The following is a 17,139-nucleotide window of genomic DNA, read 5'->3' as shown; positions in this document are numbered from 1 at the left end:
TGGAAAGCAAGGAAAGCTTTCAGAGCTTGCAGAGGGATCTGGACCAACTCAAAAAATTGGCTACAAAATGGCAGAGGGAATTTAATGCAGAGAAGTATGAGGTGTAGCATTTTGGAAAGATAAATCAAGGTAAACATACTTGGTAAATGGTAGGGCACTGAGGACTGCAGTAGAATACAGTATCATTAGTTACACAGGTTATATATCACGCCCCAAAAGTTCTTTTTAAAAATGGGATCCAACATTATCATATAGATGTTTTCGCTGTAAGAAGGAAATGGGAACAAAAGTACATGCAATTTGGGAATGTGAGAAAGTGAAAATGTGTTGGGAAGATCTAAATCAGATATTAAACAAAATCACAAAAAATAACATACCAAAAAAAGTGGCATCACAGATAGATAGGGTCAGAAAAAGAGCTTTTGGCACATTGGCCTTCATAAATCGAGTATGAGTTGGGATGTTATAAAACATTAGTGAAGCCAAATTGTGTGCAGTTTTGTACACCTAACAACTGAAAACATGCAGCGAAGATTTACCAGGATGTTGGTGGGACTTGAGGAACTGAGTTACAGGGAGAGGTTAAAAAGGTTAGGACTTTATTTCCTGGAGCGTAGAAGAATGAGGGGAGACTTATTAGTGGTATACAAAATTATAATGGGTATAGATAGAGTAAATGCAATTAACCATTTTCCACTGAGGTTATAAAATTATGAAGGGCATATGTAGACATGGAAAATGTAGGTGGGCTTTCTCCACTGAGAGTAGGTGAGATACAAACCAGAGTATATGAGTTGAGGATGAAAGGGGAAAAATTTAGGGTGAACTTCTTAACACAGAGTACTGGGAGTGTGGAACAAGTTGCCAGTATAAGTGGTATATGCAGACTCAGACTCAATTTTAATATTTAAGAATTTTGATAGGTACATGGATGGGATGGGTATGGAGGGTTATCAACTCAGTGGGACTAGGCAGAATAACAGTTCAGCACAGACTAAAGGGGCCTGTTTCTATGCTATAATGTCCTATGATTCTCCATCCTTCTCCTCTCCATCATCTCCTTCACTTTCTCCACTGTCCTGAGCAGTTAGAAGAACGCAGAACATTGTTGCACAGGACAAGCCCTTGGCCCATGATACGGTGCCAACCTGTGTAAACCTGCTCTACACAATCTAATCATTCCCTACCTGAGATACATTACCCTCCATTTTTCTTGCATCCATGCGACTAAGAGTCTTTTGAATGTCCCCATTTCACCCCTGGCAATACATTCCAGACAACGGCCACTATTTTAAAAAACTTACCTCTTTCATCTCCCATAGAACATTACAACACAGAAACAGGCCTTTCAGCCCTTCTTGTCTGTGCCAAACTATTATTCTGCCTAGTCTCAGACCTGCACCCAGTCCATAGCTCTCCTACCCCTCCCATCCATGTATCTGTCCAGATATTTCCATATAACAATTACAGTACGGAAACAGGCCATATCAGCCCTTCTAGTCTGCACTGATTTAAGAGAAACTCCATTAGTTCCATCTACCTGCTCCCTTGCCCATAACCCTCCAATCCCCTCACATCCATGTACTCATCCAACCTCCTCTTAAATGACAAAATTGACCCTGATGCTACCACCTCTTCCAAAAAAAGTTAAAAGTTGAAATTGAGCCCGCATTCACCACTTCAGCTGGCAACTCATTCCACACTCCACCACTCTCTGTATGAAAAGATTCCCCTCATGTTCCCCCTAAACTTTTCCCCTTTCAGATTTAACCCATGTCCTTTTGTTTGTATCTCACCTATCCTCAGTGGAAAAAGCCCACCTATATTTACTCTGTCTATATATATCCTTCATGATTTTAAATACCTCTATCTAAACTCTCCTCATTCTTATACACTCCAGGGAATGATCCTAACCTGTTAAACCTTTCCCTGTAATTGTTGAAGTCCGGGAAACATTGTAGTAAATTATCACTGCACTTTCAGTCTTATTGATAATGTAGTTAAGTGACCAAAACTGCATAAAATCCTCCAAATTTGGCCTCATCAATGTATTATACAACTTTACCATATCATCCCAACTCCTGTACTCAATACTTTGTTTTATGGCTAATATGCCAAAATCTCTCTTTACAACCCTTTCAGGGAATTATGTATCTGTATTCCCAGATACTTTTGTTCTGTCACAATCCTCAATGCTCTACCATTTGCTGTGTGTGTCCTTTCTTGGTTTGTCCTTCCAAAATGCTCACATTTGTCTGCATTCAGTGGAAGGAGCAGTTCAGAAAGGTAGGGGAGAGCAGGAGGGGAGATTGTGGTGAAAAATTAAGGGGGAATGAAGGGAGATTGAGAGTGGATAGTGAGGAGGGAGTAAGATGATGAGAGTGACAGGAGTCTACTTCAGTGGGAGGAATGAGGAGGTGGAGGAGCAAGATGGTGGGGGGGGGGGACGCGAGGATGGAACAATACAGTGAGTGAAGTAAATAGAAAATTGCCTGTCAGGGACTTGTTCAGCTTTGTGTCAGAGAGGCAGTGTGGTCATCACCTGCTCCAGCAGCTACAATGTGAGAGTCGGTGATGATGTTAAACTTACTGTGTTGTACAATTCCTCAAGGCGAGGAATGGTGAGGAAGTTGTGGATATTCACTCCATTCTCGATCAGCAGCTTCACAAAGTCAACACGGTCCAAGACCAGTGCATCTATCATGGCCTGTTCCAGTGAGTGTACCTGCAACAGAGCATAAGGCCATCAGCATGCAGGTACCACAAGGCTAACAGAGACAGGCACCTCAGAGACATCCTCACCCAGTTCAGCAGCTCCACCTTCCGGGGATCTGTTTCCTCCTTCACATCATCCTTTCCCTTCTTCTTCCCCTTGCTTTTGGCTTTGGTTATCCGCTGTTTCACAGATTTCTTTGATTGCCGAGCCGTGAATTCAGAATTACTGCTCACTGACTGAAATATAGAACCAACATCAACCATTATTCTGTGGCAGCTTTCTCTACATCCACAAAGAGTTAAAAGAATTCTCCTTTCTAGATTCATGCACCTCAAATGAATAGCAACACCCCATTTATGAATCACAAGGAACTGGTTGGTCCACGATTGTGCACAGGTCTGTGATGGCAACTCTAGTGCAATGAGGGAGGGGTCGTGCTGAGGGCGCTTGATTATTTCATTCCCCCACCTCACTCCCCCACCCTCACTATCCCACCACCTCACTCCCCTACGACCTTGCTTCCCCCACCACCTCACTCCCCCACATCACTCTGCCACCATCTGAATCCCCTCACCCTCACTCCACTTCACTCCCCCCACCCTCACTCCAACACCACCTCACTCCCCCCACTCTCACTCCCTCCCTCACTCCCCCCACTTTCACTACCCCACACCCTTGCTTCCCCACCATCTCGCTCCCCCCACCACCTCATTCTCCCCATTTTCACTACACCCCACCCTTGCTTCCCCACCATCTCGCTCCCCCTCCATCTTGGTCCGCCCACTTCACTCCCCCACCACCTTGCTCGCCCATCACCTCACTCCTCTCACCCATTACTGAAATAGATTCCTGTCACTCTCATCGGCTTACTCCATCCTCATTCTCCACTCTCAATCTCCCTTCCTCCCCCCTAATCTTCCCTTAATTTTCCCCTCCCTCTCCTCTACCTTTCTGAACTGCTCCCACTACTTATTGCAGACAAGCACAAGGTGTTGCATTTGGAAGGACAAATTAAGAAAGGACATACAGGCAGTCCCTGTATTATAGACTAGGTCCATTCCTAAGTCTGTCTTGAACTCGAATTTGTAAGTAAGTCAGAATAGGTATATATGGTTTTATTTAGCGTCAGTTAGTCAAATGTTTGTCTTAGCATAATAGTTTTTTTTAAAACTTTCCTATGCATATAAAATGACTGGAGTAATTTTCTTGAAGTAGGAATCAAGGGAGGTTTGTACAGAGTTTTCTTTTTCTCGTCATAAATGGCCTTGTAGCAGCTGATGACCTCTGTAAATGTACGGTAAACTTTGGTGAACTCTATATTAGCATCTTGCTCCTCTAATTTTGCCATCCCTGCTTCAAAGAGACTGAAGGCTTCAGCTAACTCTTCCTTCAAAAACATTTTTGGTTCTTGAGTGTTTCGGTCCCAGATTTCTTCCTCCAATGCTGTCATCTGCTGCTCTCGTTCCATAAGGCCTTCATTGGTCAGCTCTTCAGCATGGGAGTCGAGTAACTCGACTACATGACTCGACTACATGATTTCCACTGTTGTCTAACTCCAGTTGATTACTAATATCAACCACAGCTTATTTGGCTTCGTGACGTTGTCAGCTGTAAACCCCTGAAAAGAATGTGCGAATTGGGGGCACAATCGATGTTCTTCTTCCTTGAGCCGACAAACCGCTGAAGCCATGGGTAGTCCATTCGTAAGAACAAGTTGTCCTTAAGTCGGATGGTCTTAACCCAGAGACTTAGTGTACTCGGTAAGCAGTAAGGCACTGAGGAGTGCAGTTTTGGCCACCTTTTGGGCAGCGTGGTTAGTGTAGCAGTTAGCGCAATGCTGTTACAGTGCCAGTAATCAGGTGAGGGGTTCGAATCCCTCACTGTCTGTAAGGAGTTTGTATGTTCTCCATGTCTGCGTGGATTTCCCCCGGGGCTCTGGTTTCCTCCCACCATTCAAAACATTTCGGGGGGTGTGGGGTGAGAGAGTACTGCAATGCTGAGAGCAGTGCATGGGTTGGAACAGGACAAAGAGAGTACTGAATCATTGGTGCAGCACCAAAAGTCAATTTCTGTAGAGATCTGGTCTCCGGCATTGGCGTATCTTGGATATGGCAGTTAGGCCACCATGCCCTGAGTGCCACTTGAAGGGGGGCACCACTATCCTCGCCTCGCATGCCCAATATCGAGCTCCCGAGCCCACAAAAAAATCTCCATCTGACAAAAGAACTTTGAAGTATGGGCAACAGTCTGAGGTTCTTTAAAGAACATTGTCACATTTTGCTTTTTGATAGAAATCCCTGCTCCTGCCGGGAGCCCGAGGTCCCTGCTCTTGCTGGGAACCCGATGTCCTCGATCTTGCCGGCAGCACGATATTCCCACTCCTGCTGGGAGCCAGAATTCCCTGCTCCTGCCGGGAACCCAATGTCCCCGATCTTGCCGGCAGCACGATATTCCCACTCCTGCTGGGAGCCAGAATTCCCTGCTCCTGCTCCTGCCGGTAATTTCCTGCAGTTGATCTTCAAAACTAGCCCAATGTGCGTGGAAATCTCACAAATGGCAACTTTATTTGTTATTCTTTTAAACAGGAGGGGCACAATTTCAGTGCTTGCAATAAACTTAGTGCAGGTAAGGTTCAACAGATCGATTCCTGGTACAGGGAGTTTGTCTGGAAAACAGATCACACAGACTGGGATGGTATTCTCTAAAGTTTGCAGGAATGAGAAATGATCTGTTTGAAATGCAGAATTCTTACACAATGCAGGGCAATGGGTTGATTGTCTGAAACCAAGGGACTATTGTCTCAAAATAAGGGATTGGCCATTCAAGACTGAGATGAGATGACTTTTCACTACCTCAGGTGGTGAACCAACAGAGCACATTCAAGGCAAGGGTAATACAACTTTGGATACAGTAAAACCCATGGTATCTGGAATTCAAGCAAACTACAGCCTCAAGCAACTGGCAAAAATATCAAGGAAAAGAGATAAAAAATTAAAATAAATGAAAATAAAATAATAGGTAAAAAAACATATTTAAAATCATAAATGTTCTCTGAAGTAACACAAAAACCTTTGGTGAAGATGGGACCAAATATTCAGCCAGCGGAGAGCCTTGGTCAGGCTTTGTTCGTCGCAGCTGTTTGAATAAAATTATGTGAAGAGCTGGTTGATGCCTCTTGCCGTTGGGCAACTCTCTTTAAGTGTGTCCTTATCCCTGCTCAGTAAGTTTCCCCACTCAGAGGCTTCATCTGTAAACTTGGGGGAGTGGGGGTTAATTATCTATAATGTTATTGGCTCCGAGGAGGGGGAGGAACCTGCAGATTCAATAATGGTTAAGTTTTTTTGAAGAATGTGACTGAAAATAAAGTAAAATGCTTTATATATTCATGCAAGTGAACGTTGTTAAGTGCAAGTACAGGATAGTATTTTTGTCTTTTAATCTGTTTATTCTTAATGCAGGTTTATTAGTTAGGCATTGTGAGAGTCAGTCTCAAGCAACCAGAAAATACTTATCTACCATCTGCAAAGGTGCCGGGAACCAAGGGCTTTGCTGTATTTAGAATGTCAAGGGATATGGGGTAGTGCTGAGGTTGAAGATCAGTCAGAGTCGTACTGAACACCAGACCAGATATGAAGGGTAAATGATGGATTGCCCCTCCATTTCTGACTCTATCTTCTTGGAATTGCTGATGAGACAGTAAACGTGCTTCCCTCATTTTGTGGTTCTGGAACCAGCAGTTTGAGAAAAAGTCAGAAGGTTTTACCGGCCAGCTGTTCCCAAAGACAAAGATGTGGCTACGGGCAATGTCGACCCTGTTCCATGCCATGGCTAGGCTTAGCTGGTCAGGAGCTGATGCATTTGTACCTACAATGAGAAAGGTAAACAGCAAGAATTAATAGAGAAATCCTTGGTTGTTCACAAACACCCATTTGAGTCCCTATCTATCTATCTTTTGCTACCAAGCTCACATTAGCTCTGCCCTATACCCATTGGCAAGTTTGGCTTCACTGCAATCCACAAATTTACTGATGACATCACTGTTGTGTTCAGAGTAACAGGAAATGATGAGTATAAAATGTCACCAAAACCAAGGAGTTGGTTGTTGACCTCAGGAAGGGAAAACCAGTGATCATTGGGGGAATCAGAGATGGAGAGGGTGAGAAAATTTAGATTCTTGGGAGTCACTATCTCAGAGGATCTTTCCTGGACCCAACACTATTATTGTGAAGAAAGCGCATCATTGTCTTCACTTCCTCAGGAGCTTGTGGAGGTTTGGTATGGCATTGGAAACGCTGGCATACGTCTTCAGATGTGTGGTAGAAAGTGTGCTGACCGGCTGTATCATGGTCTTATTCAGGTGCTGGGCTAGGCTAGTGGCTCTTATGGCAAGCAAAAATGGACAAATTTCTGCAAACATGACAAGAAATAAATTTTGAAGCATTTCATCATGACACATTTGATGAACCACTGGCCAACAGTGAATACTTGTTGGCTTTGCTTTTCTATGAGCAATATTTTGTGCTGTCAGTATCTGGGAAGCTCCAGGAATTAAGACTTTCACTCCATCTGTACAATAAATCCTTCAATTATACAGCCCTGCAAAACATTACACGTGTGGCCCATACATACTGCTCTGACCTCCATTCTCAGTTACTGATCTTTACCCCACAATTATCCCCTTTCATTTCCTGTCCACAAACAACCCCACCCTCACCCTATAGCCCACTTTAAATTCATTTCCACCACAATCATCCATCCCACTCACTCCCAATTACCACAGACATTCCCTGAAATTTGGACTCTCAGTGCCACGAGCTCACTAGTGAATAAGTCCAAGATAGTTCTGTTTGGCCACATTTTCACATATTAATAATTTCACTCAGACACAGCCAACCAGTCTTACAGAGATGGAGGATCGACAGGAAGACTGAAGAGTAGATGCCAAGTTCCTCAAAGTTCCTCTTACCTTTCAGCAATGCTGTCAAGATTGCGAGATCAATGTCTTGCTGCCCCTCTGAGCCCATTCGAAAGACAGTGATCTGCAGAAAAAAACCCTGGAGTCATTACCAGACCAGGTCATTGTATTAACTCGAGCTAATGGAGTTAATATAAACTAAAAATCCCAGAAAATGGCCCAATGCAAGCACACAACCAGTGTTTGAGTCAACACGAAACTGAAGACTTTTTATGGCCAAATTAAAAACATTGGAAAGTAAATACAAGATGAATTGTTGTCAAGATGGAAACGGATCAGAACTCACTAACTCTTTCTTCTTCATGCACTCCATGACGATCAGGAAAAGTTGCTGAGCCTGTTGCCGGCTGTAGTTAAAGGTTTTCTGCAATGTGACCATGAGCTGATCTCGTACGGACTCGTTGATTATCCTGCAGAGAGGAAGCAACAACTCAGGAACCAAATGAGAAAATTAACCAACAATAACAGCAATTTCTGTAACATGTTTGTTGGAAAAAATTAGACCACAACCACCTCAAGGTGGCTCACAAAGGCAAAATCCAACATTGATGAGCTGTGGAGTCAGGATGTGCTACTCTTCAAGCCTGTGCTACCCGTTTGCAGGTCAGTGTGTTGCCTTGCTCCCCCGTGCATTGCAAAACAGAATCAGGAAGGCAGCAGCACCCTTCATGAGGACCTGGGTCCCGGAGTGACGCCACACACTGCATCAGCTCTGACGATGGTGGCCTCGGGTGCTAAGGAATGCTTCTTCTGTAGTCGGTAACAGCACCCAAGAACTCGATGTCCAGCTAAAGACTCCATCTGCTCTGGCTTACAAGGCTGAGCTGCCCAATTACATCCAATTAACCTACAAATTCTGTACATTTTTGGAGGGTGGGAGTAACCAGACCACCTGGAGGAAAGCCTCGCAGACACAGGGAGAAAGTACAAACTCCTTCTCAAAATTCAGGGCAAAATACCAGGCTTCATCAGTTTTAAAAAAAAGCTAAATGACTGTTAATTCACTAAGCCAAAATGCCCCCATAATCACTATTCCTGACTACGTTAGAGTGGCTCACAGTCCCTGCATGGAACAAAATGATGGACGAAGCTGTGAGTCACCATATGAATGAGACCTTGGGTGGATCATGGTGGGGAATTTCCTTAAATCAGTGTGGAGGATTTCCTGAGGAGCTTTGTAGAGTTGACATTCTCCTTTCAGCTTGATGGAGTTGGGATCCTTTTGGGAACATTAAGTGTATGCATGTGATTGGTCTTACCCGCCATCTGCCGAGTACCGATGTGCAAATGCCAGGATGTCAGAAGCTCTCCCACTCCCATCACAGACCACCACAGGTACTGGAGGTTCCTCCCTCAGATTCTCCAGCACCATTGATATCACATTGGGACCACCTTCCACAACCAAACAAACCACTGGTACTCTTTGACCAAGACCTGCAGGCAACACAGAGATGGGATTAATTTCAGATCAAGGCAAAAGGTAACAGCAGAAAATGTGGCTATTAATGGAGAAAAAAAATATGAGCAAGGTCACCAAGTAGGCTTGTTAATCTTCACACCCCTGTTCCATACTCTAGTCTGAAGGCCTCCACTGTCGAGAGGGATCCCATTCTACACTTTCATCATTCCTGACTTACTGAATCTAAGATAATTTATCCTAAACAATCCCAGTATACAAGCTTCAATGTGGGGTCTGAGATGTGTGCAGTGGGAGTGTCGAGTGAACTTTACTCAGTGTCTAATCAAGGCTGTCCTTGGTCTTGAGAGTATGTGGTAGGACAGCATAGAGGGAGATTTACTCTGTACCCAACACATTTATAGTTATGTTTTTGACATTCTATGTTGCAAATGCACATGCTCCTGACTTTGGGATGTGGTGGTGGGCATCAGGCACAAGTTGAAATTTATTCCATTTCCCAAAGCTTTACCACACCCAACAAACTGCTCCAACTTCATAATGATTCCCTTTCTAAACACCAGAATGGGACTGCAAAAGGGAATGCTGTCAACAGGCACATTCCTGCCTGCAGGAGTACAATCATGAGGGACATACACACTGAAATTTGTTTAATGCCTCAAAGGCAAGGGATCCTGCTTCGAGCCTGTTACAAATGGACACAGGAGCTGGATCTGTGTGAAAGTCCCTGAAACAGGAGTGGTGTTGATGTTTTGTGAACGAACACTTTGATTGGTATGAGAAATGTAGAAGATGGTCACATTGTATTTACAAAATAAGTTACAAATAAAATACATGTTCGAAATAAAACATGATAATCACAGCTTGATGATCCAATAAAATTATGAGCACCAGGATTAAAGCCTTCTAGTATGGTCCAACCTGGGCCCTGGGGTGAAAAAATCAACTACGTAACGCCAAGGCTCAAAAGGATGTTGAGCTGATGACAGCTGAGTGATCCTTTTTCCTCCCTGCCTCATTATATTCCCAGGCACAGGATGAGAAAGGGAAACTCACACGTCACAGAGTGCTGGAAAAGTCAGCTCCAATGTCGCCCTGCCTCGCCCAACCCAGCTTTACCCTGCTCAACTCAGACCTACCCTGCACATCGCTGCCCTGCCCAGCCATATTGTAACCTGCCTGTAACCTGCCAGCCCTGTCCTATCTAGCCCTATTCAAACCTGCCCTATCCAGCCCTGCCTTACCCAGGTCAGCCCTATCCAGCCCTCCGCTACACTGTCCAGCTCAGCCCTATTCAGCCCTGCACTACCCTGTCCAGCCCAACCCTGCCCAGCTCAATCCAGCCCTGAACTACCCTGTCCAGCCTAACTCCGTCCAGCTCAGCCCTATCCAGCCCTGCCCTACCCTCCCTAGCCCAGCCTTGTAATGGAAACATCCTTACGTGTGTTGATTTTTTGCATGGAAATGTGTTTCTCCAGCTGTCGCCGGAGCCTGACCTCAGCTCCGTACTTGGCTAAGGTGCCATTATCGGCCAGGATGAAGTGCGAGTGCGTGTTGCTCAGCACGGTCAGTTTGCTCAGTGGGTTCGACATTGTTTGATAAGGTCTGGTGACCTGAAACAGAAAGAAACATCAGGAGCCAAATTTTGAACTGCAAACTTTGGTCCTGTTTCAGTGATCCTTGATCTGCCAGTCAACTTCTGACCTCTATATGATCCCATGACCCGATTTCTCGTGCTTCCTCATCTCATTGATCCCTTGGTCTCTCCCTGACCCTTTGATACATGCTTCCCATGACACCTCTACTCTCAGTGGCTGAAGCCTGACTCAGAGACCTCCCAGATCTCAGCGACCAGTCTCCCATGCCTCACTCGAGGGTTCTCTGCTAACAATTAATTCTCTCTGGTGAACAAAATTCCACTAAATCCAGAAGGAAATCACATTGGACAGCAGAAGAGGCCCCCCCTGGTGAGCCATGCAGAATCTCATTTCCTCAGTTGGCCTACACTCAGGAAACTTACAAAGTGTGGTTGATTCTATCAGATTGCCAGGAAAGACAAATCAGTCAGTCATTCTCCCCCAACAGTTCTCCCCCACAGTCTTCATTTTGATGGAATCATGAAGAAGGCTTGCCAATAGTAATACCTTGCCAAGAGTTTGAGGAGATTTGGTAGGTCACCACTCTCGGAGATTTCTACAGGTGTACCGTGGAGAGCATTTTGGATAGTTGTATCACTGTCTGGGCTGGAGGTGTCAACGCTAGGTCAAGAAAATACACCAAAGATTTGCAGGGTTACGATAATAGTGACACATGAGAGGAGCCAAGGTCATGATCATCCTGGAATTGTGAGGTAGCCTTGTGGGGCCTGGCAGTCAACTCCTGGTTTGATTTTGTTTTCTCAACAATACCATTTATTCCCCTGTTCCTGGATCAGTTTTAACACACCCTCCCACCCCTGACTGCAGAGGTGGTCTTTTCAACAATACAAAGCAAACAGGGAATTCTCCAGAGGATGTCTCCTAATTCACACTCACATTCTGTACCCCAGCATCACAGTGTTGGAGGGACTGTGCTGGGGATTCACAGGGCAATGGTGAGCAGGAAGAGGGGATGAAGATTATATTGGAGAAGAAAGCAGAAAGTAGTAGAGGAAGAAAAGTTCTTTGCTTGGAGGTCAGTGACTTGTGGAGTTCCACAGGAATCTGTTCTGGGACCCCTGCTCTTTGTGATTTTTATAAATGACCTGGACAAAGAAGTGGAAGGATGGGTCAGTAAATTTGTGGATGACACCAAGGTTGGAAAAGTTGTGGATGGCGCTCAAGGTTCTTGAAGGTTACAAAAGAATATAGACAGGATGCAGATTTGGGCAGAAAAGTGGCTGATGAATTTCAATCCACACAAGTGTAAGGTGATGCATTTTGGAAGGACAAACCAGGAGGCTGGGTACAGGGTAAATGGTCAGTTACTTGTGAGTGTGGATGAACAGAGAGACCTTGGGGTGCAAATCCATACATCCCTCAAAGTCGCCGCACAGGTGTTGATAGGATAGGATACGATGTTGGAATTCATTAATATAGGGATTGAATGGAGAGGGCATGAGGCAACTCTACAAATCTTTGTCCTCAGTTCTGGTCACCCCGTTATAGGAAGGATGTGGAAGCTATGGAGAGGGTGCTGAGGAGATTAAGTAGGTTGTTGCCTGGATTGGGAAACAAGTCTTATGAGATAAAGTTAGCAGAGCTGCGACTTTTCTCCTTAGAGCGTAGAAGAATGAGGGCAAACTTGATAAAAGTTTACAAGATTATGAGAGGCATAGATAGGATGGTGAGCCAGCACCTGTTTCCCAGAGAAAGATCAGCAAACACCAGAGGACATAAGTACCAAGTTAAGGGAGGGAAGTTTCGGGGAGACATCAGGGGTATGTTTTTTTCACAGAGAGTTGTGGGTGCCTGGGATGCTTTGCCAGTGATAGTGGTGGAGGCTGAAACATTGGGGGCATTTAAGAGAACCTTTGAAAGACAAATAGATGAAAGAAAAATAGAGGGTTATGGGGTAGTGAGGTTTTAGCATTTTTTAAAAAAAGAAGGAATATATGGGTCAGCACAACATTGAGGGCAGAAGGGCCTGTACTGTGCTGTACTGTTCTATGCTCTATGAATTCATAAGAGACCAAATGCGATCAGAGTTCCCGAGGGGGAAGAGAAGACACCAGTTTTGAGGAGCCCAGTTTATAAGAGAAAGCACCTTTTGAAGACCAACCAGATTATCTCACAACCTGTCATCAATTGGGTAGGAAAGTTCTTAAACAGATATAAAAAGCAGACAGCACCTTGCAAAACTAACAGTGCAATTCATTCATTTTAACTTCACTCTTGACCCATGTGAAATGCAAACAAGCCAATGAGAATATCTTTCTCATCCTGTTAAACAAGAACAGATCAAAAAGCAACTGTTCATCCAACAGAAGAAGGCAGGGTGCATGGAATGTAATGGGAGAGGAGAATGGGGTATCTATATCAAACAGAAGAGGAAAGTGGGTCTCAATGCATTGACAAGGAGGACATTTCTGATCTTTGTCAAGTTTTGTGAAAATGTTCCACTTCACTGATTAATGTTCTGTAAACCTACATCTTTCCCAATTAAATCCATCCTGTTTTCCACAATTCCCCAAGGAGCAAATCCAATTGCACAGATCCTTCCCCGGGATTTGGATGAATGATCTTTCAACGCATCTCCCACATGACGGATGACACCTGAAAATTAATAATAATGTGTTACTCCAGTTCTTGAGTAAGTTAGGGGAAGGAGAGCAGGTAAGGGAGGGGAAAGAAGGAGAATGGAGTAGGGAAGTAAAGGGGAGTGGAGGTAGATTGCGCATGAGTACGGAGAGAGTGTGGAAGGAGAGAGGATTATAAAGGCACAAGATAGAAAATGGGTATATGTGTGTTGGGTACTACCAGTTGTCCCAATAATCACAGAGACAAAGACTGAGGGGAACGATAGGCTTTATTACACACAAGACTGATGGTCCGGGTGCAAGCTAGGGAAGTGGAGGAAAGGAAGAGGTGACTCGACCTTTAAGGCCTGGGTCACCGGGGAGGAGTCCAGGGAGGAGTATAGGAGAGGATGTCATTAGGAGGGCAGGTTAGCTCGTGCCTGTCCTGGCCAGTACATACAATACCATATCATTAGAATGTGTAAGGATTCAGGAGTATCAAGATGAGAGATAACAAATTTATCATGTTATTTTATCCATTTAAACCATAAAGAATCCAACCACTGGGCACTGGACTCCTAGGAACTGAATATAAGAACACTAGGAGCAGGAGTAGACTATCTGGCCTGTTGAGCCTTGATTGATCATGGCTAATCTAGCTACCTCATTATTTCTTTCTTCATGACAGCATAAAGCATGTTTCCATCAACAGACATCCAACTGGTCTATAATTAAGTGCTTTTTGCTGACATCCTTCTTTTTTTATATTTTTTTATTTATTACTTCCCCATAAACATATCAATAACAATATATACAAATATTCATCATTAAAATATACACAGTGACATTTTCATTTCCCCCCTTCCTACCCCACAGAATGTAAAGTAAACAATAAAAGAACACAAAAGAAAAAGAAATCTTGTCGTCCAACATTCCATATTTATGTATTGTCATGCTTGGATCTTATCACTTTAAGGGATGGAGGTTTGAAATTGACGGTTTCCAATTTATTCTATGTATGGTCCCTAAATTTGTTCAAATAAAGTATGCTTGTCTTTTAGATGGTAGGTAGTTTTTTCTAATGCAATACACTTGTTCATTCCTATGTACCACTGTTGTATTTTGAAGGTTGCCTCCGTTTTTCACGTTCTCATTATGCACTTCTTTGCTGCTGCTCTAGTGCAATCATAGTAAATCTTTTTTGAGCTCTGTCTAATTTTAGGCCTAATTCTTTGTCTTTTATATTGTTTAACAGAAAGATTCTGGATCTTTTGGTATCTTATTCTTTGAAATTCTATTTAATATTAAGTTTAAATCCTCCCAAAAGGTTTTCACTTTTGTACGTGTCCAAATTATGTGTAATGTTGTTCCAATTTCTTGTTTACAACAGAAGCATCTCTCTGATATTATTGAGTTCCTCTTTTAACTTTTGATGTGTAACATATAGTCTATGTAGCCAGTTGTATTGTATCATACGAAACTGAGTATTTATTGTATTATTCATGGTTCCTGTGCATAGTTCCTCCCACGTTTTGTTTTTTATTTGTATATTTAAATCTTTTTCCCAACCTTGTTTGGGTTTATAAATTGTTTCATCATTTTCTTTGTATTGTAATTTGTTATACATGTTTGTTATAATTTTTTTTACTATCGCGGTATCTGTAATTAAGTATTCATAGCAGCTACTCTCAGGTAATCTTAGACTAATTCCCAATTTTTCTTTTAATAAGTTTTCAACTGACAGTATGAAAACACTGTATCATGCGATATTCTGTAAGTTTTTTAATTGTTCAAATGTTAATACATTATTTCCCAAAAAGCAATCTTTTATTCTTTTAATTCCTTTTCTAGCCCATTCCTTAAAAAAATAAATAGTCTATTGTAAAAGGAATTAATGGGTTTTGCATCAATAACATTTTTGGCATTTGATAATTTATCATTTTTCAATCCAGATGTATTCTCTTCTATGTTTTTAGTAATTGAAATAGTACTGGTGAATTGTTGTGTTGCACCAGTTTCTCATCCCATCTATAGAGTAAATGTTCTGGGGCCTTTTCTCCTAATTTATATAATTCTATCTTGAGCCAGTCCGGTTTTTCTCCCATCTGGTAAAATTCTAATAGATATCTTAACTCTGCTGCCCTGTAATAATTTTTGAAATTTGGTAACTGCAATCCTTGTTTAAACCTCCATGTTAATTTTTCCAAAATTTTGCCCTTCCATAAAAACGTTCTTATTAATTTATTCAGTCTCTTAAAAAATTCCCCTGTCAAGGGAATCGGTAGCATTTGGAACAAATATTGTATCAGTGGAAATATATTCATCTTGATGAAGTTTATTCTCCCTATTAAAGTTAATGGTAAATCTTTCCATGTCTCTAAATCTTCCTGTATTTTTCTTATTAATGGTTGATTGTTTAATTTATACAAATGATTTAAATTATTATCTATCCTGATACCAAGGTAATGTATAGCCTGTGATTGCCATTTAAAATAGGATTCCTTTTTACATTTTGTATAATCAACTTCATTCATTGGCATCACTTCCCTAGTTGCCCTACTCAATTTAAAGTGGTCTGAAATGTACCCATTTGTTACTACTTTTGCCAAAGGTCCATTATACAATGCTCTAATCCAATTAATAATTTTCTGTAGTACTTTAAATAGATAATTCCATTCCACCCTGTCGAAAGCTTTCCCTGCATCTAAAGTAAATGCCACAGTTGGCGTTTTATTTATTTGCAATGAATGGATTAAATTAATAAATTTACAGACATTATCTGATGCAATTCTATTTTTAACAAATCCTGTCTGATCTAGTTTCACTAATTTTGGTACACAGTCTGTCAATCTATTCAGTAGTAATTTTGCAATTAGTTTACTATCTGTATTTAGCAAAGATTGGTCTATATAATGCCATGAACAGCGGATCTTTTCCCATTTTTGGAATTACTGTAATTATTACCATTTTACATGAGTCAGGAAAATTTTGGGTCTCTTCCACTTGTTTCATTACCTCTAAAAGGGGCGGAATTAATAGATTACTAAATACCTTATAAAACTCTGTAGGGAATCCATCTTCATCTGGTGTTTTATCATTTGGTAGTGTCATTAATGTATTCTGTATTTCTGCTATTGTAAGGGGTTTTAGCAATTTATTTTGATCCTCCAATTGTAATTGTGGTAATTCAATGTTTGATAAAAATCCACCATGAAGGTTGATACAAAATAGTCATTCAGTTTTGCCACCCTTTTTTATGTAATTTTTATGACTTTGCTGTCAGTATATTTTATGCTAGTGTGGCCACTGGAATCACAGTGGACATGAGGAAATAACCACACAAGGCATTTCTAGAGTGAATCAAATGGATTTTCTCTTCATCACCTGTGCAACATTTTAAAAGCTAGAATCACGCACTCGACACACACTGACATCGTCATGCACTGATGCCAGTTCGATGCCTCCTGGGAGTTGTAGTTCCGCCATAGCGCCACGACACAGTCCCCTTTGCCCTCCAGAAAGGTTTGTCTGTCTTTTCGGTTGTTGACCTTTGTGACAGTCTATTGGCTGCTGCAGTGGGGAAGACATCCACATGAGCTGGTTTAAGCCTGTCAATAGTGAAAGACTGTGGCTTCCCTCCAATGTCCAAAATACAGGTGAACATAGTTTGTTTGAGTATCCTATAAGGTCCTTTGTAGGACATCTTTAAAGGTTGACCAAGTGTTCCCCTTCGGACAAAGACATATTCGCAGTTTTTGAGATCTTCAGCCACAAGAGTGTTCTCCATGTGTTGATGGTGGTATAGAGGTCAATTT

The 17,139-nt window shown here is 42.4% G+C and overlaps 1 protein-coding gene across 2 annotated transcripts in view; it reads right to left on the bottom strand.

The window, feature by feature from the left end:
* Positions 1 to 17,139, bottom strand: part of LOC138745375 (transient receptor potential cation channel subfamily M member 1-like) — a 107,338-nt gene that overhangs the window by 74,220 nt on the left and 15,979 nt on the right. Inside the window, exons 1-8 of one of the 2 annotated variants that reach the window (XR_011346227.1) lie at positions 13,237 to 13,336; positions 10,550 to 10,721; positions 8,951 to 9,125; positions 7,978 to 8,101; positions 7,683 to 7,755; positions 6,480 to 6,580; positions 2,803 to 2,952; positions 2,591 to 2,725 (exon numbers count right to left, since the gene is read on the bottom strand). Coding sequence is in view for 1 of the 2 variants with exons in the window: in XM_069902350.1 (XP_069758451.1) it covers positions 2,591 to 2,725; positions 2,803 to 2,952; positions 6,480 to 6,580; positions 7,683 to 7,755; positions 7,978 to 8,101; positions 8,951 to 9,125; positions 10,550 to 10,721; positions 13,237 to 13,361 (1,055 nt within the window). In the remaining variant the exon portion in view is untranslated. Of the gene's footprint in view, positions 1 to 2,590; positions 2,726 to 2,802; positions 2,953 to 6,479; positions 6,581 to 7,682; positions 7,756 to 7,977; positions 8,102 to 8,950; positions 9,126 to 10,549; positions 10,722 to 13,236; positions 13,362 to 17,139 lie in introns of those variants that run through there. The other variant, XM_069902350.1, reaches the window with a different exon arrangement.

Source organism: Narcine bancroftii, chromosome 11 (assembly GCF_036971445.1).
Source record: "Narcine bancroftii isolate sNarBan1 chromosome 11, sNarBan1.hap1, whole genome shotgun sequence".
NCBI lineage: Eukaryota > Metazoa > Chordata > Chondrichthyes > Torpediniformes > Narcinidae > Narcine > Narcine bancroftii.
This window is presented reverse-complemented; position numbering and strand designations above follow the sequence as displayed.